Source organism: Phascolarctos cinereus, unplaced genomic scaffold (genome assembly GCF_003287225.1).
Source record: "Phascolarctos cinereus isolate Bilbo 61053 unplaced genomic scaffold, phaCin_HiC Scaffold_9;HRSCAF=440, whole genome shotgun sequence".
NCBI lineage: Eukaryota > Metazoa > Chordata > Mammalia > Diprotodontia > Phascolarctidae > Phascolarctos > Phascolarctos cinereus.
Genome location: NW_027556402.1, coordinates 100,385,891 through 100,413,145, shown reverse-complemented (window position 1 = coordinate 100,413,145; position 27,255 = coordinate 100,385,891). Strand labels below are relative to the sequence as shown.

The 27,255-nt window shown below is 36.6% G+C and overlaps 1 protein-coding gene across 6 annotated transcripts in view; it reads left to right on the top strand.

Moving 5' to 3' along the window:
• GUCY1B1 (guanylate cyclase 1 soluble subunit beta 1) overlaps positions 1-27,255 on the top strand; it is a 67,865-nt gene that overhangs the window by 20,856 nt on the left and 19,754 nt on the right. For all 6 annotated transcript variants that reach the window (XR_013484189.1, XM_078148950.1, XM_020994058.2 and 3 more), the window contains exons 3-5: positions 9,037-9,137; positions 11,282-11,400; positions 24,984-25,181. Coding sequence is in view for 5 of the 6 variants with exons in the window: in XM_078148950.1 (XP_078005076.1) it covers positions 9,037-9,137; positions 11,282-11,400; positions 24,984-25,181 (418 nt within the window). In the remaining variant the exon portion in view is untranslated. The remainder of the gene's footprint in view (positions 1-9,036; positions 9,138-11,281; positions 11,401-24,983; positions 25,182-27,255) is intronic.

The window sequence follows — 27,255 nt, the reverse complement described above, 5'->3', positions numbered from 1 at the left end:
GTCATACTTTTGGTCTCATCACCCAAAAGTATTTAAATTTCTCTGTTTGACCATCATCGCCTATCCTTCCTTCTCTCCTGTGCTTAATACCTCTTAAATACCTCTTACCTTATTATTCATCTTTACCACAAGCTCCACTCACTGCATCCCTCCGCTTCCCTGGTCTGTAAACTCTTGCTCTGATACCATTTTCTTCCTTTAGAATTTGTACTTCTTTAGAAATGCTGTTGCACTAGAAGGACCAGAATTTAAGGACCAAGCTGCATCGATTGACTAAGTACCTTTGCACAAACTAGAGATAGTAGGATAAAAATTATGATTTCAAAATAAAATTATATTTTTTCTTGGAATTTTTTGCATTTATGCAAATTTACACATTAGGAGAAATAGCAAATTATACTAATTATTTTTTTTAAAAAATCATTAAAAAATTTCATCAGTTAATTTATTTGACACCCCTGGTCCTTCTGAGTTCGATTTGATGTTGCCCATTATCTTTGAAATCATTGCTCCCTTTACCCAGTCTTCCCCATCCAAACTTCTGTCTTGGATTACCACCACCACCAACTGCTGTCTCAGTTTCTACTTAAGTGTTACTGACCAGTGATGGAAGAAGTTCACACAACTGCAGATTGGGTCCACTATGAAATTATTTTATCTAATCTTAATTAAGGCTTCCCTGCCACATGCCAATCCTTTTAGACTTGTTTGATTGCATCCTTATTTCATACCTCATACACATCTCCTTTTGAAACCTTCTTTTTCCCTATTCAAGGCACCTACACTAGCCCCTCCGTTCTCAGAAGGGGACTTTGCCTCATACTTTACCAAAAGAACATCATGACCATCGATCTTCTTTCTCCCAAGAGCTCAATCCTTTGACCATCTCCTTTCATGATCCATTGAGTCTTTCCTTACTGCGTACAAACATTCTCATAACTCCTCCATCTTTAAAAGTCTTTACTTGACTTTGACATCCCCAGGGAGAAAAAAAGCCACCTACACTTGTTGCTTTCATGTCCTCACCTTCCACTCACTTCTCAATCCTTTGCAATATGACTTCTGACCCCAGTACTCCTCTCCAAATTTCTTAGTGATCTCTTGATTGCTAAATCTGATGGCCCTTTTCCTATCCTCATCTTCATCTCTGTGTCTTTTAGCAGTTTTGACTTCTCTCTCCTAGATGTTTACTTCTCCCTAGATTTTCCTGAAACTGTTTTCTCCTGGTTCTCCTTTTCACCTATCCAAAAATGTCTTCTCTGTTTCTTTTGCAGGAGTATTATTCATGTCCTATATGTTTTGAATGAATATATTCCATACCTCTGTACTGGGTCTTCTCTCTTCATACTTTCTCAATGATATTATCATACTGTTATTGATTTGTTTCAGTGATGACTCTATTTGTTTTTTTCATGGCAAAGATACTGGAGTGGTCTGCCATTTCCTTCTCCAGATCATTTGACAGATGAGGAAACTGAGGCAAACAGGGTTAAATCATTTGCCCAGGGTGACGCAGCTAGTAAGTGTAAGGTAAGATTTGAACTCAGGTCTTCCTGACTCCAGGCCTGACACTCTATCCATTGAGCCATCCAGCTACCCATTATCAGATTACATGGGTTCAGTTATCACATACATTCAGACGCAGTTAACTCTGCATCCCTACCCCTTTTCTGTTTCTTGTGCTACAATCCTGTATCACCAACTGCCTACTAAACATTTCAACTTGAATGTGTCCCAGGAATTTCAAACTCAACATGTTCAAAACAGAGCTCAAAAAAAGTAGGTCTGACTATGTCGCTGCTTAAGATGCTTTAGTGATTCACTATTCCCAATAATAGGATAAAATACAAACTCTTTTTATCTAACACTTAAAGCCTTTCACAGACTATCTCCAAACTAGCATTCATTATGTCAAACTCCTATAGAAAGCTATCAGTATTTATTCCCCCTAACAAACTCTGTGATCCATTCAAACTGACCTCTTTATTGTGCCCCATACATGACACCATCTCCCACCTTCATGTCTTTTCAAAGTAATAGGCTTCCCATTCCTGAGATGCCCTCTTTTCTCACATTTACCTCATAGAATCCCTCGCTGCTGTCAAAGCACAGTCCTGGTCCCACCTACTCCTGGAGGTCATTCCTGATTCCTCAATTGTTAGTCCTGTTTTCCTGAAATTACTTTGTATTTATACTATATGTACTTTTTATATACTTGTCTGCACATACACTGTTTTTCCATCGTTTGAACATAAGCTTCTTGAGGAATTTTGAAAGTGATTTAATGTTGTTATTGTATCAATTGTGATACAAAAGTCTTTTTTGTATTTCCAACACTTATAAACCTTGTTAAAACAAGTTTTCTTGTCGGTCTTTCCTCCTTTACAAAGGAAAAAAAGGCAGAAACCCACTTCTCCCTTTTTGGCTACAACATTTTTATCACCACTTTTTTGTCTTCTTTTCCCATTTCCACAACACAAGGAAAATATTTATAAGCATTTAATTTTTTTAAATGAATATTGAAAGATTTAGTAATGGAAAGGATGATCAAAAGGAGATAAGAAAGAGCGGGTTTCTGTTATTTTAGTTTGAACTGTCAGTCATCAGCTATATCCTATTAGATGTTCATCAGGTTTTGTTATAATTTGCTTTTTTTCTAAGTTCAGTTAGTGGGATTCTACCAAGATTCTTTATACAAATTGTGGGATATTCTTAAAACAAAATAAAACATGCCTCCCAAACCATCTTAAGTCTTTTTTTCAGTTAAAGGATTTAATTTGTGATTATTCAGAGTTGTCAAATTCTTTTTCACTTATAGATACAGAATTTTAAAGCTGGAAGGGATACTTAGAGATATTTTAATTCAACCCCTTTATTTTATAGGTGAGAAAGCTGAGGCTCAAAGAGATGGGTCGTAAGTGTCAGAGCTAGGATTCCAGTCCAAGTCCTCCCAATGCCTATATTCAAGTTGACTCATTTTAAGTTTACTGTGGATAAGTAACTCTTCTATCTATTGTTGTGGTAAACCAGCCGCTGTTGTTATTAAAAATAACAACACTCACTGTAAAAAATCTTGTTTGGATTTTTGTCTCCTCACCTACTGTGCTTAAAAATGAAAGGTATTGCTTTGTTTCTGAAATCCAAAGGTGACTTGAATCATCAGTCACTTTGCTCTCCTGTTTCTGTTTAACTTGGAAATTGCTTTCAAGTAACTGCTCCCACGTGAAAGCTGGAAGTTTACTATGGGGTACGATGGTACTTTACTTGTGGATGTATTGGAAAGATTGTCTTCTGACAATTGCATACTCTTTATTTTTTTTTTTTTAGAGAGGTAGTTGGGATTAAGTGACTTGCCCAGGGTCACATGGCTAATAAGTATCTGAGGCTGGATTTGAACTTAGGTCCTCCTGATGGAAGGGCCTGTGCTCTATCCACTGTGGAATCCAGCTCCCCTTTAATTGAATACTCTTTCTACCCAAGTTCCCTTAAGAAGAGAAGAAAGTATCTGTGTGTGTGTGTGTGTGTGTGTGTGTGTGTTGTGTGTGTGTGTGTGTATGTGCTCCATACTTTAACAAGATATCACTACCTCTTTAAGTCCCTCTTTAAGGTTTTGGTACTGTAATATTGATGTTATGGCATTAAAAAAATCACCATGCCAGGCAGGTCTTGCAGAAGAGGCACGAGTTATAACAGAATCAGCAATTGTAACAACAGAAATAAAGGGAACTATTGCAAGTCATCCAGGAAACAGTTAAGGTCTTCATGTATGCCAGGATAATGGATAAAATTATTTTAGTTGATTGATATATCTATACCACCTGAAAACCAATTACCCCCAGGAAACTCAATTTGTATGTTACCAAATCATTGATAAAAATTAAAATTTGACATTAGTTTGTGTTCTTGCCCATTATTAAATATCCACAGCTAATCATTGCCCTTACTGGAAAATTTCTGATTTAGGGCTATCATAGAAGCCTGTCATTTTTTTCATACATCTCTAGCCTGTGACTTTGGGCTTAGTATAAAATGATGACAGAGCCTAAAATGGAGCTTTGTATATAGATGAGTAATATAAATATTGAATGAGTGCATAAATAAGTGAGGAAATAAGTGAGTCCATGTAATTTGATCAAAATTAATAATCTCCTGTGTAATCCTGACTGTTAGAAAAAAAAAGTTAATTTTTTAGAACCAAAAAGTCAAACTATATCCAAATTCAGAATATGAATTCACTTATTCCTTTGTAAAACTTTTATTTTTTCTTGCAGCCCTCTCCCTTCCTCCTCCACCTCCCCCGTCCCCAGTTTGGGTGTATGTATATCCCTCACTCCCCACCTAGATGTAAGCCCTTTGAAGACAGGTTCTGTTTTATTCTTGTCTTTTTGTGGGCAATGCCTAGTGAAGTGCTTTGCTCGTAGTAGGAGCATAATTTTAAAAATTGTTGAATTGATTGAAAGAGCCAGCCTAAGATTATGTTTTATTTACCTAATAGTTTATTTTCCCCAATTACATGTAAAAACAGTTTTAGCATTCTTCTTTTTTTTTTACTTACTTTTTTTTTTTTAATCAATTGGGGTTAAGCGACTTGCCCAGGGACATGCAGCTAGTAAGTGTCAAGTGTTTGGTCTGAGGCCGGATTTGAATTCAGGTCCTTCTGACTTCAGGGCAGGGTGCTTTAACCACTGCGCCATGTAGCTGCCCCCAGTTTAAGCATTCTTTAAAAAAAAATTCTGAGTTCTAAATTCTTTCCCTCTGTCCCTCCCCTCCCCCCATATTGAGAAGGCAAGCAATTTGATATAGGTTATACATGTGCAGTCATGCATAACATATTTCCATATTAGTCACAAGATTACATTTTAAAATCATTAACTGTATAGTAGCTCAATTCAATTCAGTTCAGTTTAGCTCTGATACTAATAATTTGTGTGATCTTGGACAGGTCACTGAACCCCTTTGTGCCCTAGGTAATTGAGTTCTGCAAAAATTTATTAAGTACCTAGCACCAGGAAGGCCCTGCATAATAAAATTTTTTAAATGGCATAACCCCTGCTCTCAAGGAGTTTACATTCTGCTTTGAGATGAGAGGATTAGACTAGATGATTTGAGTGATCCCTTTCAGCTTTAGCAAACTTTTGGCAGTTATTCATTCCCTGCAATTATCTGTTTTCCTATTCAGACGTCCTTCCTGTTGCCAAAGCACACTTTCATCTTCCTCCCAAACTCTCTCTTTACCTCTTCTTCACAGTTCCCGCTTAGAGGATACAGAATCAATGGGTTGGAAGAGGATTGGGTTTTAGAGAAGAAATATACATGAACTACAGACTGGACCTGAAGGGACTTTAATATTAACTAGTCCTTCTTTATCTCCTTCTCCTTCTAGGCTTCCAGTTTCAGTGTTAGGATGAATGTGGTTGGGGGGAGGGGAGAAGAGAAAGTGAGCATGGGGCTTCAGTTAAATGCTAGAGGAGATGGATTGTAACAAGTGTTGGATAAGGAGAGAAAGATTGTAAAAGAGAAACATTCCAAGTGGGTCCCAATACCAACTATTGGCCATTCGTCTGTTTCTTTTATCCTTTCAAGACGATGCTTAAAGTGCTAAGATCTTTCCATGCAGACAATGTTACTTTAAAGGGAAGCGTTGTGGTTACCACCAAAGAAGTCTGGTCTGCTTGAGTTCTCTACCCTTCGTGATAATTATGGGAAGATGATTATTTCAGAGTCTGTGTTTATGACAAGGATATGCAGGTATCTTGAATTCCTGTGGTTGAATGAACAGGAATGAGGAATCAGGAGAGGATGAGAATGAGTTGATTGATAATTACGAATGAACATTCATCTTCAAAGTGTTACAGAATCATAGATTCTCAGAATTGCAAGGAACCTTAAAGATAATGTAGACCATCCCACCTCTGAGCATGAATGTCTTCTACAGCATTAATGATGATGGTAATCCACCCTTTTAATGAAAACCTCCAGTGAATGAAGAATGCATTGTCTTCAGGAGTAACTCATTTCACTTTTCCATATTTCTAATTATGAGGAAAATTTCCCCTGAAACATTTTTCTATTGTTCTGCATCTTGTCCTTTAGGGTAAAATAATAATTTTTATTCCTATTATGGCCCTTCAAATATGTGAACACTGATATCTCCCCTAATTCTTCTTTTCTTCTGCTTAAACACCCTCAGCTCCTTTAATTGATTCTGATGTGGCATGATTTCTAAGCTTTTTACCATCCTGATCATCTTTTTTCTAAACATGCTTTAGTTTGTCATTATCTCTTTTACTGTGTGGTATTACAGGACCATAATAGGATTCCAGTGATGCTGTGACTAGGGATTAAATAAATATTTGAGAAACATAAAAAGCCTCGGAAAATATTATATAGGAAAAGAATTATTCATTGATTTTGAAAGGATTATAGAATCAACCCTCTCCCCAAGGAACACAAAGGCAGGAAAGTTCAATTTGTGAATAAAGAAGAAGCATTTTTTAAGCACCAAATATTCACAAAGCACCATATTAAGTATTGGGAATTTAGTAAGTCAGTCCCTGCTCTGAAAAAGATCACATTGTAGTGGAAGAGACAGCCCGTATAGAAGGGTTGAGCACAAAAACATGGATAGCACCACTTGTTTTTGGTACCAAAAAAATGGAAAATCATTAGTGGCTTTTAATTTTAGAATGGCTGAACAAACTGTGATATATGCACATATAAGTACATTAATGTAATATATGCAAAAAAATGAGCAATTCAGAGAAATATTTAGCATGACTTGTTTGCAGAGTGAAGTAAGCATAAGTAGAACAATACACACAATAACTACAATACCATAAATGAAAAGAACACTAAAATGAAGCTACTTAATTATGGCCTGTTGTTAGCTACAGAGAAGAGATAAGGAAATGCCTTCCTTCTTTTGGTAGAGAGATGTGGGGCTATGAGCTTGGAATGTTGCACATACATCAAGTGTGGCTCCTGTTTTGCTTCATTTTACTTAACTGATTATTGTTGTTACTGTTCCAGCATCTGTCATGGCTATACCTTGCTTTCTACTCACACCACAATCACCCTAATTTGAGTCTTTATCATCTTTGTACTGTTGTAGTGGCTTCTCAATAGATCTTTTATGCATTCATTCCTTTCTAATCTATCCTTTACCCAATTGCTAGATTAATATATTTAAGGACATGCAACATCATCACATCCTTCCCTCTCTCAAGAATCCTCAGTAGCTCTCTGTTCACGTGAGGATACAATATAAAATCCTCTGTTGACATTTACAACCCTTTCAAATATTGTTCTGGCCTACCTTTCTAGGTTTACACCCCATCCCCTCCCCTCTCTCTCTCTCTCTCTCTCTCTCTCTCTCTCTCTCTCTCTCTCTCTCTCTCTCTCTCTCTCTCTCTCTCCCTCTCTCCCTCTCTCCTCTCTCTCTCTCTCTCTCTCTCTCTCTCTCTCTCTCTCTCTCTCTCTCTCTCTCTCTGTCAGACACATAATACTTCCTAGCTGTGTGACTCTGGGCAAGTCACTTAACCCCAATTGCCTCACCAAAGGAAGAAATAGTAGTTCTTATTTTATTCTAGCTATTTTCCAGAACATTTTCAGATGCATGTAGATCTTGACTGGAAACTAATTAGCTGGAGGTCAAAACTAGTAATAAACTGAGAGATGCTTTGCTTGTTAGATGTGTTTTTAGCAACTCAGAAAAAAAGGAAGTGATGATTTGGTTTTTTGGGGTTTTTTTTAGCTCAGCCCTTGAGGGTCCCCCTTCTTCCTCTTAAACTGTCTCTAGAAAATTCTGACTCTTTAAGAATTCTAGGAATTTAATAATAGCTAATAATAGCTAACATTTATATAATACTATGTGTCAGATGCTGTGCGAAGCACTTCACATTATTATCTCCTTTAATCCTCACAACAGCCCTGAGAGGTAGGTGCAGTTGTTATCTCCCTTTTACAGATGAGGAAACTGAGGCAAACATATTCAGTGACTTGCCCAGAATTCTATCAAAGTCCTACCAAAAAAATTTTTTTAAAGGAGGTTTATCTTACATTGATTCAAGAATCATATGTTGATTTTAAAAGGTGTTTGGAATATCCTTCCATTAATGCTAGGATTTTTTAACTGTTCTATTTGTAAGGCTAGAGTTTGTTTCTATAACAGTAGGAACTTAGACTTTGAACATTTGGCTTTTAAAATTATAATAAGAAAAAATTTGTGCAGTGATCCACTTTGTAATACATTTTATTTATTCCTTTTGGTTTTTTGTCACAGTCATTCCCAAATAAACTCCCTTTCCCCATCTAAAATTGAACTCCTAGCAAGGAAGAAAAATTGTAAAGCAAAGCCATCTGATATACTGACTGTGACTGACAACGTATGTCACATTCTGTATCCCTGGCCCCTTACCTCAGTGACAAGAAGAGGGATTACACATTAGAATTGCTCAGGGTACATGACCATAGTCACTGTGCATGTTTTCCTCCTGGCTTTGCTTTTAGCGTTCTATGCCAATTCATATAAGGCTTTCCATGTTTCTCTGTATTCCTCATATTTCTCATTTCTTTCTACATAATAATGTACTATATTGGAGATCTGTTTTAACAGCACTAAATAGTTTGTGGATTAAAATGAGCATATTACTTATCATGTTCAGAAACCTAGTGTTTTCATTGTTATTGTCATCCATAGATACTTTTTGTATGTATGCTTATATTTTTAACATTCTTTGTGGTTCAGTAACTCCCTCAGCATAATGATGGGGAAAAAAATAAACATGGATTTGTAGGGGAAATTATACTAAGGTATTTCTTATGTATACAACCTAATTTTGGTAATTTGAATAAAGTTTCTCATTGATCTCTAGTGTTTCAGTTCCATAATGTTGATTTCGGCAACTTTTTTTTTTAAACTAGGTGTTTCAGATGCTTAAGAACTATTGCTTATTTTTACAACCACTATAGCATTTTAAACTCTGCCTTGGTTGTAATTGTATTTTTCCTTTTGTTTTTTTTTTTACTTCCCCCCAGAAAAGAGGCACAGTTAGATGAAGAAGGGCAGTTTCTTGTCAGAATAATATATGATGATTCCAAAACATATGATCTGGTTGCTGCAGCCAGCAAAGTTCTCAGTAAGTACACATTAGTTCTTTTTACCTTTCTAACCTGCCTGCTCATCTGGGACATTTGGGAAGAAGATGTTCATATTATTTCCTTCTTTATGCCCATTAGTTCCCGGTCAGTAGGGAAAATAAGGATTAGCAACAATTTACTAAGTGTCTTTTATGTGCAAGACACTGTGTTAGGCACTAGAGGCACAAGCTGAAAAAGATAATTTCCTTGTCCTCAAGAAGCTTAAAATCTACCAGGGGGTTATGACATTTAAAAAAAAAGTATAATACAGGTAGAGTATGATAGGAACAAAGGAAGACATAGACAAAATGCTCCGGGAAAATCTCTGGAGGGAGAGAACTCTTTCAGCTAAGGAGGGGGCATGATGGAATAAGGTTTTAGCTTGGAGAAGGTATCAGCTGAGCTAAGCTTAGCTTTGAAAGAAAGAAGGGATTTCAACAGCTGGAGTTAAAGTGCATTCTAGGAGAGAGGGTGCAACAAAATGGAAGTGGAAGGTAACAGGACAAAATCAGATGGCCAGGACATTGTATAATTAAACTTTAAAGTACATGAAAGCGATTAATGTGAAGAAGGGCTGGAAAGAGGAGTAGGAATCAGTTTGTGGAACCTATGTACAAGACACGGTGCTAGGCACTAGCGGTACAAGATGAAAAAGATACTTCCCCTGTCCTCAAGAAGCTTAAAGTCTCCCCGAAGGTTATGACATTTAAAAAAAAAAACAACCACAGTACAATACAGGTAGTGCGTGATAGTAACAAAGGAAGGACATGGACAAAAGGTAGGATGGAATGAAGTTGTAGGGGGCCTTAAAAGACAAGCAAAAATGTTTACAAAGCCACTGAAGTTGGTTGAGTAGGAAGGACATGTGGCCATTTTTACATTTAATAAAAATTACTTCGCTATCAGTGTATAGAATGAACTAGAGTGGTGAGCAAGGAGTCCAGTCAGGAAACTGTTGCAATAATCCAAGTGAGAAATGATGAGGCTCTGAATTGAAATGGTACCTCTGTGAGTAGAGAGACATAAAATACAATTAATTTCATTATTCTAGAAACAACAAGATCTTTCAAATGATTGGGTATGTGGGATGAAGGAAAATCAGTAGTTGAAGAAAATGCTGAGATAACACACCTGGAAGGATATTGGTGCCTTTGACAAAAATGGGGAAGTTTAGAAAGATAATGACATTCGTTATGTTTAAATGATATCCAGTTTGAAATTTCCCATAGGCAGTGGATGATATAGGACCAAAACTTGTGGAAGAGACTCGGTCTGGATATGTAAATCTGGGAGTAATCTGCATATAGATGATAGTTAAACCTTTGGGAGCTAATCAGATCACCAATAGAGTGTAGAGATAGAAGAGAAGAAGGTGGAGAGCAGAGCCCTGGGGAACCACCCACAGTTAGAGAGTGATGTAGACTTCAAATTTTACTGAAGTTCAATAATGAAAGATTTTTTTAAAAAACGAAATCATTTTCTTATATTCTAACTTCATAGAAGGAGATGGATGAGAAAGAGATACTAGTACTGAGGGAAAATATGACCAAATAGAGTCAGACCAAGAAAAAAATAAAGAAGTCTCAGGAGGAAAAGAGAGCTCCCTAGTGGACTGAAATGAAATCCAAACAAGCCTGATTTATAATCAGATTGTACCTTGGAAGGGAGACAAGGTAGCTCAATAATTTTCCAGTCTAACCAGGAAATCAAATAAATTTATAGAAAAAAGCCTGGTGTTCTTAAACTCAGTGATTCCTTAGGTTATTAAGATTACTTCAAAATGGCAGACAGACTTCAAAATAGAAACACTCTTTAAGCAAGTCATGTAAAATGATATTTCCCCCAAACAATCAACAAACATTAATTCTGATTTTATTCCTTTTAAATGAAATAAATTCAATGTTAAAATAACTTATCAATTAGCAAAAAACAAAATGAGCATTAGAAAACTTTGATGGGACAAATTAATTAGAAATGAATTAGAAATATAAGTACAAAATCATCTGATATGTATGTATTGTTTTGAAGAAAAAAATATTGCAAACTTTCTCTTTTGGTTTTCTTGTGTGACAAACTTGTTTTAAATCATCTACAGAAATATTGAAGACATGTTAGTTCATTTTTTCCCTAAACTTTTATACAGATCTCAATGCAGGAGAAATCCTCCAAATGTTTGGGAAAATGTTTTTTGTGTTTTGCCAAGAGTCTGGTTACGATACCATCCTCCGTGTTCTGGGCTCGAATGTCAGAGAATTTCTACAGGTAAGAAATATGTCTTTTATTTGTATGGTGTTAGTTAATTAACTCTTGATTGAAGGAAGATCAGACTTTTTTCCCCTCTCAGTCTACTTGATTAGCCAGAAAAATCAAGGCTGTCTCATTAATATCATCTCTGCAGTTTTTTTTAGCAAATGGAAGGCTGGGAAAAAATGGAAGAGGGAGCTATTTCTGGGTGGAGTGGGCTATTTTAGGCACCCTCATTTGTGAGAGAGACCCTCTTCTGGAAATGTGTTAGCTTTGAAAGTGATGTTCTTGTTTACAACTAGTATTTCTGACCTGGCTGCTGCACTGTCTTGCTGGAAAGTGATGTCAGTGTGTAACACCAACAGAGCTGAAGCCAGCTTAATAGAATGTAAACTACTTCCCATCCAGCTGCATTACTGACTTAACAACCACAGTAAGAACCTCAGTGTTTAATCAAAATGGCTGGTGTTTACATAGTAACATTTTTCCCCCCCTGCTGAACTAAAACAGTATTAAATCAAGATAGAAACTGGTTTGCCCTTACCTCTGTGGATTTGCCAGACTACTGGTGTCAGGAAAGCTCTGCTTCTTCATGAAGTAGCTGTTTGCAAAATGTAAATTGAAATTAAACATGCTGTATTCAACTGGGTTTGTTTGGAGATTTAGTCTCTGGTCTTATTTTTGCCTTTTGAGTAAATAGTCTGTGTCTTGGATGTACAATTATATATTCTATTATACTGTCCTTAGACTAACGTTATCCCATTTGCCAAGGTGACAGCTTTAATGTCCTCTAATTCATCACAGCCCTTACAATGCTTGTACCTAGAACTGACACGTTTGCCTTGTGTGCATAATCACAGAGTACCCAGTTGCATTGTGTTATTTGTTACAGGATTCCTTGTGGTTGCCTTCATGTAATAAAACAGTGAGAGAGTACACAGCCTTGAAGGGTGTGTTTGTTTATTTTCAATTGAATTATGCTGTTTTTTACCCCCCCCCAACCAATAAAATCTTTATTTAAAAAGTTAAGCATAGCACCAGCCCTGAAGTCAGGAGGACCTGAGTTCAAATGTGACCACAGACTAAACACTTGACACTTACTAGCTGTGTGACCCCCTGGGCAAGTCACTTAACCCCAATTGCTTAAAAAAGCAAAAAAAAAAAAGTTAAGCGTAAACATTAACAAATAATGATGGTCTATTTAAATAGCTTTTTTTTTTTTACAGAATACAATATCAAAGCAAAAAATACCCATAGGAAGGGAAAATGTGGTACTTTTCTCACCAATATTGATTTATCATAAATAACTACTTAGTATAATGATTAGTTTTCTTGAGGAGTATATTTATATAAAGTAACAAAGTGTTTGAAGCAGGTCCTTTAATAGAAATTCTCAAAGCACTGGCAAATAACTTTTTCAAATTAAATAGAATGACTTTCAGGAATGGACAGGAATAAGATTTTGTAAATAATTTGTTTTCCAGTGAATTTTGGTGATTTAACCCCTCCCCCACCAACTGTTAGCACTGTAGGACACCTTATGGGTCATCAGATTCAGTCCCTTCATTTTACACATGAGGAAACTGAGGCCCAGAGAAGTGAATAGATCTAACCAACATCACACAAGTATTAGTAGATTGTAGAGCTACAACTCAGACCTACATCTCCTAATTCCTAACCGTATTGTTTTTTACTATGCCTAGCATTTTTACTAAATCATGCATGGTTGTCCCACAAGAGTTTTCTGTGCTCTTAATAGCTTCTTTAGCTGGCAAAGACATTTAAATATATGCAAATGCTGTTTCCTTATTGGTGTGGCATCACGGAGGGAAAAAAGTGAGTACATCTGCTATCGTAGGATTTATATTCGTCTCTGAATCCTTACACTTAAAATGCTTGTGTGAGCTTAGGCTAGTTTCTGCACAGATGAGTTCCCTCATTGCCGATATGTTGAGATTGAACTAGATCTCACTAAGTAACATTCCATCCTTAATCTGTGCTCTTAAGTGGACTGATATACACGTTAGCAGCCTGTAGTTACTGCTTAAGGCAGGACAGTGGTCATGCAGTACAAGTGTGACTTTAATCAGGATGATTCTCATGTGTGGCTTGTAGAACCAGGTTCATTCTGTTAGAGTCACACCTCATAAGTGAACATTGACATTTTCAGAAATACTAAATCATGAAACTGATTTTTGTAGTCCTTGATATTCTACTTTGTCACCCTTGAGGACTTAGAAAGGATATTTTAAACTGAACACTTAGAGCATCCACAAATCACCCAGACCAGGATTGTCACCAAATTTAATTTCTTTTGAAGGTATATTTTAAACATCGTCCACTGAAGTCTAACCCCAGTGCTTCGTCATGGCCTAGAGGTAGGCCAGGCTACTGAGAAACTATTTCAGTGGAGTATGGAGTCTGGAAAGGCCTACCTAGTTAGAAAAACTTTGCATAGACCCACAAAACTGACTCTATAACCATACAATTTTTTGGCCACATCAACCTTTGCTATTGAGACAGTGCCGCAGTCTGTGTTGCTGTGATGAAATTCACAGATCCTCGAAGTGTTAAAATACAAATGTCTTAAAACTCAGGTGTTTTTTGAAAGGAAGATTTGAATTGAGAGTCAGTGTGGCTAAGACTAGGAGGCTAGCCTTGGAATCAGGAATACTTACCTGGGTTTCAGTTGTACCTCAGAAACATAGCAGCTGGGTGGCCCTGGGTATGTTCCTTAACCTCTCAGTGTCCCAGGCAAGAATAAGTTGGAGAAAAAGTTTGAAGAATTCATTAAGCTGATGAAATCTCTCTCTCTCTCTCTCTCTCTCTCTCTCTCTCTCTCTCTCTCTCTCTCTCTCTCTCTCTCACACACACACACACACACAACTGGCAAGACTTAGCTTCTGATAGGATATGACAGGTATGGGACAGTGAGACATTTGCAAACCTGCTTGACTGGAAAGATCTTGCTACAGAAAGAAATAGGGGAGTTAGAAAGAGTAGGTCAGGGGAATATAATGAGTTCAGTTTGAACACAATAATGATGAGAATAACAATAGTATTTGAATTAACATTTGGATAGCACTTTAAGGTGTAGAATGCGGGTGATAGCTTGGCTTATCTCACAGCTGTACTGTGAGATATAGACTGCAGGTATTTTTATCTCCATTGTACAGAAGCAGCTGAGGGTCAAAAAGGTGAAATGACTTGTAGCTTTTAATGTAGCTTTTAAATGTTGGATATGGGATTCTAATCCAAGTCTCCCCAGACTTCAAATCAGTATAGTTGAAGACTTGGTTTTTGCAGATGTTTTTTGGACTCTTAATATCATGTATTTTTTTGTACTTATTTAAAAAGCAGTGGATGTACAGTAGAAACTAAACAACCTAATTATAATTTTTGAGGTATAAAGCCATTCACAAATTATACAAATTATACCAAACTAGTTCTTTTCATTTCATTGAACTTTCTGTCCAGTTTATATTATGTCCGCTGACTTCAGCAACCAAGAGAATGAGATTTGGCTCTTGGAAAAGAGGAACCACAATTTTTGTAGATTTTGTTTTTGGCTTTCGAATGGCATGTATTTTATCTAGGTATGCTATGTTGTAGAAAAGTCTGTAATTCAACAAGAACTCTTCATACTGCCAAATTTCTTCTTAAATTAGAAAAAAATGAAGCAGCCATGTTGTTGCTATGGCGAACTGCTATTTGAAACCTCTGTTGTGTTGATGCAAACACCGGAGAGAAAAGTTGGAAGGCTGATACAGAGAAAAGACAGCTGGTCAGGAAGGTCTAATATGATAGTGAGACTCTTGTGTGTCTCAAGTCATGTCTCCACCAGACAGATGTTTTCCTCTTGTTTTTTATTAGCCCCATCCCTCTTTTTTTTATTATTTCTGTAAATTAGGCAAGGAATTGAAATGTTGGAATCGAATAATAGAGTAAGACACCTGGGAATTGTATTCTTTATAACCCAAAAAAGAACCTTCCACATTCTTCATCATAGCAGCACAGGCTTCCAGAACATTCTGGTGAGACTCTAGTTTGATTCAGGGCTCAGGGGATATTTTAGGCCTTGCCCTTGGAGGCTCTTTGATTCCTGCATATGACTCTCCTACTCCCAATTCATCATAATTGTTTATATCAAATATACTCTGATTCCCACCTAAGTCAAGAAAATATGGTTCCCATGGTCCCCTAGATATCTATAGCTATGGCCATCCCAAGGGAAATGCAGGGACAGAACAAATCCCATGATAAGCAGCTTACCCCTCTCCTCCTCTCAGTGTTTTAAAGCAGTTCAGATAAAATAATATGAACAGTGATACTTGCTTTGAAGGGTGAAAGAGTCTTTGAAGGGCAACGTATAGTTTGAGAAGGAAGTGTGGGGAAAAGGAGAAGGATTTCTCCCTGGTTTTAGATGAATCCTGGGGATTTTTCTCTCAGACAGTCTCTGGCAACCTCACCATCCTTTTCAGCCAATTTTAATGTGAAAGTGTGATTTGGCCAGGCTTACCAGGAGCCGTCTAGAATTGATGACCTATGTCAGATACAATGCCTAAGTAAGTGTTCACTAGAAGTGCTATTTTGGGAAATATGGTCATTTTCCCAAACAGCTGTAAAAATCTGTCACTTTGGATTACATATGTTTCTTAGAAAAATGCAACGTTTCTCTACTTTTAACTCCTGAACCTCAAAGGAAACTGCTTTCTCATGACACAGAAAGGCTGCCTTCAAACCCTGGAGTACATGAAGGGCAGGAGGAAGTTTAGTCATTGAGAGTGCAGGAAAAGGAAATAATAAACATCAGCAGAGAGCAGTAGAACATGACACACTTCTCCTCCTCTCTGAACAACTGCCCTGTGTTTTTCAAGTCTTAAATAGTGTTGAGGGCCTTGATTCATTATCGGGCCTGATGAATGTCATCTAGGTTGTTGGAATCTTTTTTTTTCCTTTTTAATTTGTTTATGTTTTTAAAGGTTGCCTGGGTGAGTATGAAAACACAATGAAATCATCCCCTTCCCCCACCCCTCACCCTTTGTATTCATGAAAAAAATAGCTCCCCCTTAAATGTATGACATGGGTCTATAATGATTTTCTTTTCCCTTTAATTAAGCTGGCTTTGCAGGAGAAAATTATTACGGTGCCTTAGAAACACTGCCATTGTAACATTTTTTTTCCAGTGGATCCAGTTATAACTTCCCTCTTAAGATCATGCATTTAGAGGGTTTTAAAAACTAATTTACCGATCCATTGGTGACAACCAATTTCCTTGATAGCTCCGTTATAATGACTAATCTTTGTCCCCGTCATTCCGTATGTCTCAGGACTTTTGCTCTTGATGTTCCTGAGACTGGAACATCTCCCTTTCCTTTTCTTTATCTGTTGAGGCCTTGATGATCTTTTAAAGCCCACAGCATTTTGTTTTGTGACTCTCTAAAACACTTATCCTTTCATATTGTGCTTTAGAATTATTATTGTGTCTATAGCTTCACCCTACTCTTTAGAGCACGGGTTGTGTACTTGATTGTAAGGTTATTGAGGCAGAAACCATGTTTTTTAACTGGTGTCTCAACTGCTGGTCCCTTCTCCTTGGGGATTACTTTCCAGCTACTCTCTCTCTCTCCCTGTTTTTTGAATCTAATTATTTGTGTTTTCTCCCCCATTAGAATATAAGCTTCTTGAGGGCGGGGATTTTTTATTTAACCTTTCTTTATATCCCTAGTGCTTTACTGTATTCCTGGTACAATAGTTAATACTTCATAAATATTTATTAGCTGACTGATTTATCTAAACTTTATTTCTTCTCTTGGATCTATCACTTATGGTACTTATCACCCAATAAGTTCTGCTTGATTGTTTGTTGAATAAATGTTGAATCACAGTAGTTACAGGAGGAGAGGACGAAAAAAGAGAAGTAGCCAAAGCCTCAGGTGTTCATTTGGCCCTGTTCTTAATCATGCTCACTCATACCCAGGCTCCTTTCTTCTGAGGTCTGACACAAAAACATAAACACAGGCATAAAAAAAAAATAGAACCAAACCCAAGCAGATGTGAGATGCCGTATAATATAGATCTTGCTAACAATGACTACTTGTTTTCAATTTTTAAAGATTTTTTTTTGTCTAAGAAGTTTAAAGAAAACTTGTTCCACTGTTTTTTATGAGCTGATATAATTTTTTTTTTGTTTTTCTTTACACATGATAGTGGTTTTTTTCTTGTATTTTTCACTTGACAAAGATAAAAAGGAATTAAAACTTCATTCTTGACATTTGTGCAGTTTTTAAAAAAGGAATGTATACATGGCTAAACATGGGAAAAAAATTTGCTCAAAGAAAAGGCTAATAAAAATGAGTGAAAGTATTCAGTTTCTTATATTCAGTTTTCTTACCTATCCTGTGTGCAAAGCCAAATGGTGAGATTGATGCTCTACCTCCATAGTGAGACTTTTAGGTGCTTCCCTGTTAGTGCCCTAAATCAGGTGCTAAGCACTCTGCTGGACCCCAGTGCTGGGTACATTGTCATAACTGCTCTAGCCATACAGAGACTAGTTAATCAATAAGCATGTATTAAGCATCTACTAAGGGACAGTTAGGTGGCACAGTAGGTAGCATAGGAGGCCTGGAATCAGTAATACACCTCTTCATGAGTTCAAATTTGGCCTGGGACACTTACTAACTGTGTGACTCTAGGGAAGTCACTTCACCCTGTTTGCCTCAGTTTCCTCATCTGTAAAATGAGCTAGAGCAGGAAATGGCAAACCACTCTAGTATCTTTCCCAGGAAAACTACAAAAGGGATCATGGAGAGTCAGACATGACTGAAATGAATGAACGACAAACACCTACTAGTGCCAAGCACTGTGCTAACAACTGAGAATAATACACAGAGAGAAACAGTGCCTGCCCTCAAGAAGCTCACATTGTATTAGATGAGACAATATGTATGTGTATGTACTTATGTTCATAGCTAAGCAAATAAAAAATGCCATCAAGGGCAGGCACTATGTTTGTTTTTATTTTTTATTCCCAATGACTTGATGAATGTCTTCCATATAATTAATATTTCATTATGCTTGTCAAATTGAATTGTTGAATTAAAATGAGACAACCCACTAGAATAGGTTGAGCCTCTCTTGCTCAAGAATTTTAAAATAAGCCCTTTTCCATCATTGGGTGTTGGCTGAAACCTGTCTATCTTGATGCCTGGTGTCAGGAAGACAGACTAGATAACTTTTGGAGGTCCCGTTTTCCTTTTCAGTCTGGGCCCTTACTTATATGTAGGCTTATTTTTAGTTTATATATTTAAATAGAGAAATCATTTTCCCCTGGAAACATCCTGAAGGGATAGAAAAACTTGAATTTTTAACACGTTTCTCAAGGGTATACAAAACTATCACTTAGTTGTTCTGCCTCTAAAAATAGTATCTTAAATCTGTAACTGGAATGCGGTTTCCCAGGATTTGAGAAGTAATTCTCCTCTATAATTGGTGGGCTCCAGGTTAGGTCAGAAGCCATATGGAACTCATGGATAGCAGTAACCCTGAGTGAGAAAAAATCCCTTTGGCTTATGGAAGATGCAAGAAAAATCAGAGCAAGTCACTGAAAAATTTGATAGAAACTCCCAGGCTGACCTCTTGTTTTTCAAAGGATGACAAAGATGAATGTATTTGCTTTCTATTCTATTTATTTCCAAATTGAAGTAGTTGAGAAAGCATCAGCAGTTATGCAGTGAGGGGAAAAATCAGAGTATTTGCAGTTTATTCATTGCTAACATCCATTTAAGCTGCATTTGCTTAACTCTGAGTTTATTTCAAGACTCGTTTAAAACATGAATACGTGTATGTGCATGAGTGTTTTTGATTGGCCACTCTGGCCTCTTTTCCCTATAAACAAGATTTTTTTTTTTTGCCGATAAGGTTAGGACTTCCAAAAGTTAAAATAATGTTTTGATAAGAAAGTCTTATTATTCACAATCTGTGGATAGAACTATTAGCAGCAACTCCAGTGAATGATGAATTGTATTATAGGCAATGTTGTTAACATGGAATTGGGTTTCTCTTTGAGGCTTGATGAGAGAATCCTGGCTATGTTTAGAATCTCTTCTCGTAGTCTTTAAAGCTCCTAAAAGCATAATATAGCAGTGATGGTGGCAGAAAGAGATGGTCAAATGTAATAGAATCGAATTCTTTACTTTTCCCATGATAGTCATGTCCATAATATGAAAAGAGGGAGGAGGAGAAAAGGCCAAGACAGAGATAGAGGCAGAGAAAAAGATTAAACTGAAAAAATCTCAAGAGTGCTTTCATATGAGGTTGTACCTAAAGGAAATCAATACCTCACCAAAGTGGTGTTATTTCTTATGTGAACAAGGCAACCACTTCATTTGTCCATTTAATTAATGACAAACTCAATAATACATTTGATATTTTGAGGTTTGGTTGCCACAGATGACAATGAAATTTAGCACTGTCTATTCATATCTTAGAGCAATTTACTTGTAGGTGGTAATATAATCCAGTGATCCAACAGGCAAGCACTTAATAAGGGATTACTATTTGTAAGACTACTCTAGGCTCTGGAGATATGTCTGAATGAAAAACAGGCTTTTCCTTCCAAGAGTTTACATTCTGTGTCTTATTTTCTAATTGTAACTACCAGTAATGATGAAATCAGATAATGTCCATATCTTTGTATAATAGACCTGATCACTTCGGCTCACTACAGCTTATCTCCTTATTCCATCCACACATGCTAACAAAAGGAGAAGCTAATTTTATCAATCATGAAGACATCTAGCCAGAAATGTTTCTGACATATCATCTTTCTTGTTTTATTATGAATTGTTCATAGGAAAATATGTACAGTATAAAAGGTCATTTGTATGTGATACATAAAAAAATAACATTTCACTGGCAGCTAGGTGGCACAAGGGATAGCATGCTGGATTAAAGTAAAGAATATCTGAGTTCATATCTGTTCTCAGATACTTACTAGCCATATGATCCTGGGCAAGTCACTTAACCTCTCTCTGCCTCAATTTCTTCATCTGTAGAATGGGGATAATAATGGTGCCTACCTCTCAGAGTTGTCTTGATGATCAAATGAGATATTTATAATGAATTTTGCATACCTTGAAGTTCTATATAAATGCTAAATATTGATACTTCTTCAGTATTTCAAAAGGTTCATAATTTCATCATCGTGGTTATGCCAATTTCAACATCCCCATGCCTCCGTAGGTAGTCTTCATGAGTTGCTGTGTTCCTCTCCCCATTGCAAAAGTCATCACCTATTAATAAGTCCTCTAGTTGTGAACCTCTCCGATTTCAGCTAGGCTAGGGCCCTCACTCAAAGCCAGAGAAAGCCCTCTGGGGGCCTAATGTTCAAGAAGATGGGAGTCATCTCATACTATTATAAGGCAGCTGAGTAGGATTTTACTGGGAAGGCATAAATATAATCCTTTTTGATACTAGAAAGGCAAGATCTATGGTGTTGTGTTTTGTTTTTTAAATGGCGGATCATTTGATATATTAAATCATTATTTAAGCCATTTCTCTGTCTTTTCAGGAAGGTAATGAGGAATCAAATTTATCTAGCACTTTACCTGGACTGTAAACTGAGCATGATAGACTGTGTGTGTGTGTGTGTGTGTGTGTGTGTGTGTGTGTGTGTGTGTGTGTGTTCCCTACTCCTCTCTTCTCTCTTAGATTGTAAGCTCCTGGATGATTGGGCTAGGGTCATGTGGCTTTGTATTGCCACTACCTATCCCAGGGCAAGGTACCTTGTAAAGACCTAATCCGTGTTTGTGAAATTGAATAGAATCACAAGGCTACGCTGTCATGATGATAGGATTCAGCTGCTTTAAAGAAACCCAGAAGCAGCATGAGCTTCATTCGATGATTTTGGAGGTGTAGGAAAAAACAAAACTATAACTTCCTCTCTATTATTTTCTGAATCTAAGGAAGAAGAGGGGTAAAGAATCTGTGAGTATTATGGCTAATTACCATAACTCATACCCCAGCCCTTCTCCCTCCAAACTTTCTCTCTTGAAGTCTGAGGTTACATAGGTCTAAGAACATGGGGTTAAACAGTCAAAAGAAAGATTGCTTGTTCCCCCCGGTCAAGTGTAATTTTCTGAATATTTAGGGGTGAAGAAAGAACCAACATAGAGAAAATAGGAATATTCTATAGCATTACCGCCCTCTGGTGGCGATCAAGAGTAAATAAAGCATTTATTGAAAGGGAGGGTCTGGTTTTTTCCTTATGGCAAACAGATATTTTGAGAATAAAGAAACACTGCCCCTCATCTGGACAATATTCAAAAAAGATTGACTCAATCAAACACTTCTTTGAAATGTTGACTTTTTAATTAGTATGTTAGGTGGAAGAGAGAGAATTATGCAACATTATTGGAAGTAGCCTAGGGCATCCATGTGATTACCTAAGCTTATCTTCAGAAAAAAAAAAGTTGATTATTTTTCTAAGGTGATATCTATTTGTCTAGCTGGAGACAAGGCCTTATTATAGTTTCGGTCTGTCATGTTTCCAGTGGTTTGCGGCAGGGGTAGAATCTGACACTTCATGGCTGACCCTAGAAAATCATGTTCACCTGTCTGAACCTTATTTTCTTTATTTATGAAATGTGAACAGGAATACCATTTCACAGGGCTGTAGTGAATGAAACACTTTGTAAAACCTTAAAGCACCTGGTAAATATGAGCCACCCTATATGAAATATCATAGAATCAGAGTCATCCAACCAGATGCTTCTATTTAACAGAGTGGCCCTGTTTTATCTAAAACAATTTCCATTCTGTTTCACTGCTACCTAGACACAAAAAAGTTTCCTTGGGCCCAATAATAAAGTATTCTTAGATACACTTGCCTGGGGTTATTGCTACCTGAATCTTGTTTACTCCTGTGTTTATGTTTTCATTTCTTTTGAAAAACCCCTGCCACTTACAAAAAAGTGAGAAACAAAATATATGCCCAAGAATGGAGGAGTGGATGAACAAATAGTGATATGTGAAAAAATGGAATATCATTGTGCTATAAGGAATGATAACTGTGGAGAATTCAAAGAAACATAGGAAGATGTATGAAATGATTCAGAGTAAAAAAAAAACTAGGCAAAAGTATTATGCTATATTAGTTAAAACATAAATGTATGTGTACACATATGGTTGTGCATGCTTATGGATATATATGTTAGGCACACATGCATATGTATATCTATATATGTATGTATACATACACTCATGAATTGGTCATGAAGTGATTCAGAGTAGAGCCCCAAATTCTTAAGCTGTGTCTCTGTGTCTTTGTCTCTGTCTCTACACACACACACACACAATTACTACAACAACAGTAAATAAAATCAATGTCGAGAACCAATAAAACTCCAGCCAAATAAAATAATCATTGTCCCATACTCTCAAAATTAAAGGACACAATCCTCTTTTCAGGTAACAGTAAAATAATCTGAGTGTTTGTTGGGAAGTGTCTACTGTGGCAATTAAATAGGTATTAATAACATTTAAAAGAAAAAAAGTCTACACAATAATGACTTAAGTACATTTCTTAGGTACGTAAAATTTTGATATACTTGATGTCACAACTTAGCAAATAAATGAATTATCCTTTTTGTTTCAAACCTAATTGTTTCGTGGTATAGCTGTTATTGCATCTTGTATCATTTTTATATCTGTATCCATAGCACCTACACAGTGCATATAGTTATATAGTTGGTATTTAATAATTACTTGTGGAAATACTTCTTCCTCCCATGAGGAGGGATGGGTATGAGGGAGATATAATATATTTTTTATATATTGAAAAAATTGATTTTAAAATTTTGAAAAAATGTTAAAATAAACCAATACTTGTTGATTGATTTTTGGGGGAGGAGGTCAATGAAAAATGAAATTTCTCAAATGTGTTGGAAATTTAGAAGTCCCTTATATCTCATTAGGAAGTCAAACTCCTTTCATCTGATGATACCTTGGATACAGGTATATAAATTAACAAACAACTTTCAGAATAGAAATATATATATGTGTGTGTGTGCGTGTGTGTGTATATATATATAGATATATATATATCTATATATATATATATATATCTATATATCTATATATAGATATGTGTATATATAGATATATATATCTATATATATATCTATATATCTATATATATATATGAGAGGGTTATCCATTCTTGAATGTCCTTCACTTTGAACATTAGCCAGTATTTGATAATCAACACTTAAATGTATCTCCAATTTCCCCACTTTGGATGTTGCCTCCAACAGGTCATAATTCATCCATCATATGCAACATATGCAGAGGCATCTAGGTGATGCAGTGGATAGGGGGCTGGGCCTGGAGTCAAGAAGACTCCAGTTTGGCATCCCAGACACTTGTTATCTCTGTGACCCTGGTTGAGTGAATTCATGTCTGTTTGCCTTATTTTGATCTGTATAAGGGGGATAATTATAGCACCTGCCTCACGGGGTTGTTAATGAAGATTAAATGAAATAAGATTTGTAAAGTGCTTAGCACAGTGGCTGGTATGTGGTAGAAATACTTGTTTCTTCTTTTTTTTCCACCTTCTCTCATAAGTTTGCCAGAGTGGCTCTGCCTAAAAATGCTGACGGGTTTTCCTTGCTTTTTCTTGCTATTTTGAGGATACCAATAGAACACCAGAAGTGCACCTGTCATCCTTCACCCTACCCATGTGACATGTGGCATGCATTTCCTCCACGAGATCTTTTATTCTCGCTCCTTTTTGCAGTTCCTCATTTGTGATATGTTGCAGCCTACTCACACCCATAGTGGATCCATTGTCAAAAGGATATATGGTATTAGTTAATATATACACATAGACATGCACATATTGTTAGTTATATTCATGACATGTGTACATGTCTACACAGATGCACATACTTTAGGCATATCTTTTATTAAAAAAGTTAAATTTTTCTTTAACAAACTTAAAATCGAATGTCGGTATGATCTACCAAACTTGCTTAGTAACTATTTACCTTTAAATTAATTTTAATGAATAAAAGTATCATCATAATTTTTAGTTACCCTGGAATATCCATCAAAATTCTTTGTTTATAGATTCATCTCATTCACCTTTCCTTTTGTGTGGTCAAAGTCAAGTGTGTAATCTTGTCTTCTAATTCTGCCTTTTTTGCTTTGTGTTATTTATAAAGATATTTCCAGACTTTTTTTTTTTTAAGCTGGATTACCTTTGATTTAGTACTCAAGTGGGAAGAATCTTATCTTGCTATTCCTCTGTGTAGCTCTTTTTGGTGCAGGCACCATTTTTGTTTGTTTATCCTACTTCTTAAGTATGCTTCTGTCATATTCATTAAGTCATGCTTCCCTTGTGATTTACACTATACAAATATCTTTATGAAGAAAAGGAAAGATGTGCTATGTGACTGTTCACCCTAAAGGTATGCTAAAAGGCTCAATTCCATTCTTTGTGTAAACCACATCTGAGTCTTATAGTTGGATGTCGTTTTCTCTCAAGCCCTTTATAGTTCACAATTCTGATGCTTTCTTTCCTGTTTTCCTTCTCTCTACAGAACCTTGATGCTCTCCATGACCACCTTGCTACTATCTATCCAGGTATGCGTGCACCTTCCTTTAGGTGTACTGATGCAGAAAAGGGCAAAGGACTCATTCTACACTACTACTCAGAGAGAGAAGGACTACAGGATATTGTCATTGGCATCATCAAAACTGTTGCCCAACAGATACATGGCACTGAAATCGACATGAAGGTAATATTTGGTGATAGGTGTTATTTTGAGTGTGGATGGCAATTAGTTTACATAGCTGCATACATAGTTTACACATAGCATTCCCTGCAGACTACGCATCGATTCAGAAAATTACATTTTAACATTCTTTATGTTCTATTGCATTTTATTTATCTTGTTAATTATTTCCCAATTCCATTTTAATCCTAGCACTTGAGAGTGTTACATGCCTGATACCTCTGCTCTAAGCAATGTGAAAGACTCCCTCTAATCTATTTCCCTTCCTCCTGGAGTCTTAAAAATGAAATAAAGAGCTCAGAAGGAGAATTATATTCTCTAGAAGCTGGTATCCAGGCTGGTAGCTGCTAAACAATAGACCTGAAGACAAAAACATTTGAGATCCCTTGGTGCCAACTTGGATACACTTTGGTGCACTCTTGTTACCCTGTATGCATGTGGACCCACTTTGGTACTGTGTGGCAAGAATGCCGGAGCTTGTAGATTTATCTCAGTCACCCTGTGCCTAAGTAGGGGGAAAAGGTAGCCTTCTTACCACCTTTCATCTCTTCATGGAAACTGCCATAGGTGATTGTAACATGAAATTTTAGTAATCTGCTATAGTCTGAATGGGAGAGAAGAACAAAACACTATTTAAAAGGATGCCTCTCCATTAAAGGTCCTTGAAGATCATGTCATTGAAGTGAAAATTTGGCAGACCCTACCAAACTGGAAAGGCTCCATGCATAGATGTAATAATTGACTACACGTCTATTCTTCATGGGATAGCTTAGTTAAGCAGAGAGGGCTCATCTCCAAAAGGCTGGCCGCCAATGGTTGAATGTTTTTGACCACAGCAACTACAGTGAAGCCATCTGTTACAATCTCTGATATCATTAAAAGGGTTGCAGTCTTTATTGGTTGAAGTAGAATCTCCATTGACGGGTCCTGACAGATCTTTTGAAGTATTAAAGGAAGTAGGAGGATGTGATATATCATTGTAGGAAGACTGATCAAAAGGTTCTTTGATCACTGGCAGAATCATAACACGTAAGTAAGTAGTAGTTGTGCATAAATGCACAGGTCATTTAGAGCAATGAATTCTATAAAAGTCAGTGACACTTCTTGGACAGTGGTTGCTTGTCAGTCATGGGGTGACAACATTCCAGGAGGACCTGGGTTTCAATCCTGTCTCCACCAGTTACTATTTGTGTGATACTGGGCTAGTGATTTCACTGCTCTAGGCTTCAGTTTAGTCATTTGGAAAATTGTACTAGATGCTTTGTAAGATTTTTGTTATTATTTGTTTTCGTCATGTGTGTGTCTGTGTTTGGGGGTTTTTTTGGGGTTTTTTTCTTTAGTTTGTTTTTAGCTCTAACTCAGCGATCTTTAGTGTTAACTTGCTTGTAGCTTTTTAATGTTGCAGTCTTTGGTTATTTAGTGCTAGTTTCTATGACCGGCCACCAATACTATATGGAATATAACATTAGCAAATCCAGGGATCTGAGGGGCAGTACTGCAATACAAATGACCACTTCTAATGAGCTGGTGGATATCACAGATCACAGACATTCATTTAGCTCATCCTTCATAGGAATAAACTTTGTTTTTAAATAGATTACTGAAGCAGCTGGAACCAAATGAAAAATAGGAGACCGCTCTTGCTAGATTAAATAAATAAGACCACAGGCCCCAGAGCTTCACATTTATAATCTTTATACGTGGGGCTTCATTGTCTTTTTCTTATTCATCCAGTTGCTATTGTTATAAAAGTATACGTTATTGACTTATATTTATTGTTTGAATGAAAAAAAATGTCCTACTTAGATGAAGGAAGAACTCTCAGATAATTATCATGTGTTCATTTAAAACTCTGCATCTTTGGTAAACCCTGAACTCTCCCCTTTGGGTGTCGTGGGGCCATTAATTTAATTGCCAGTTTCTTTCGACTTTGCTGCGGTATAGAAAGATATTCTTGGTGCTGGCTCCTCTTTCTATTTGTCCTCAGCTCTTGTATACTTAGCATAATCTATAAGGCCGAGCATCTTCATGGTTATCTAAAGAATGCCCGTTTTTTTAATACACAAGAAGGGAAAAG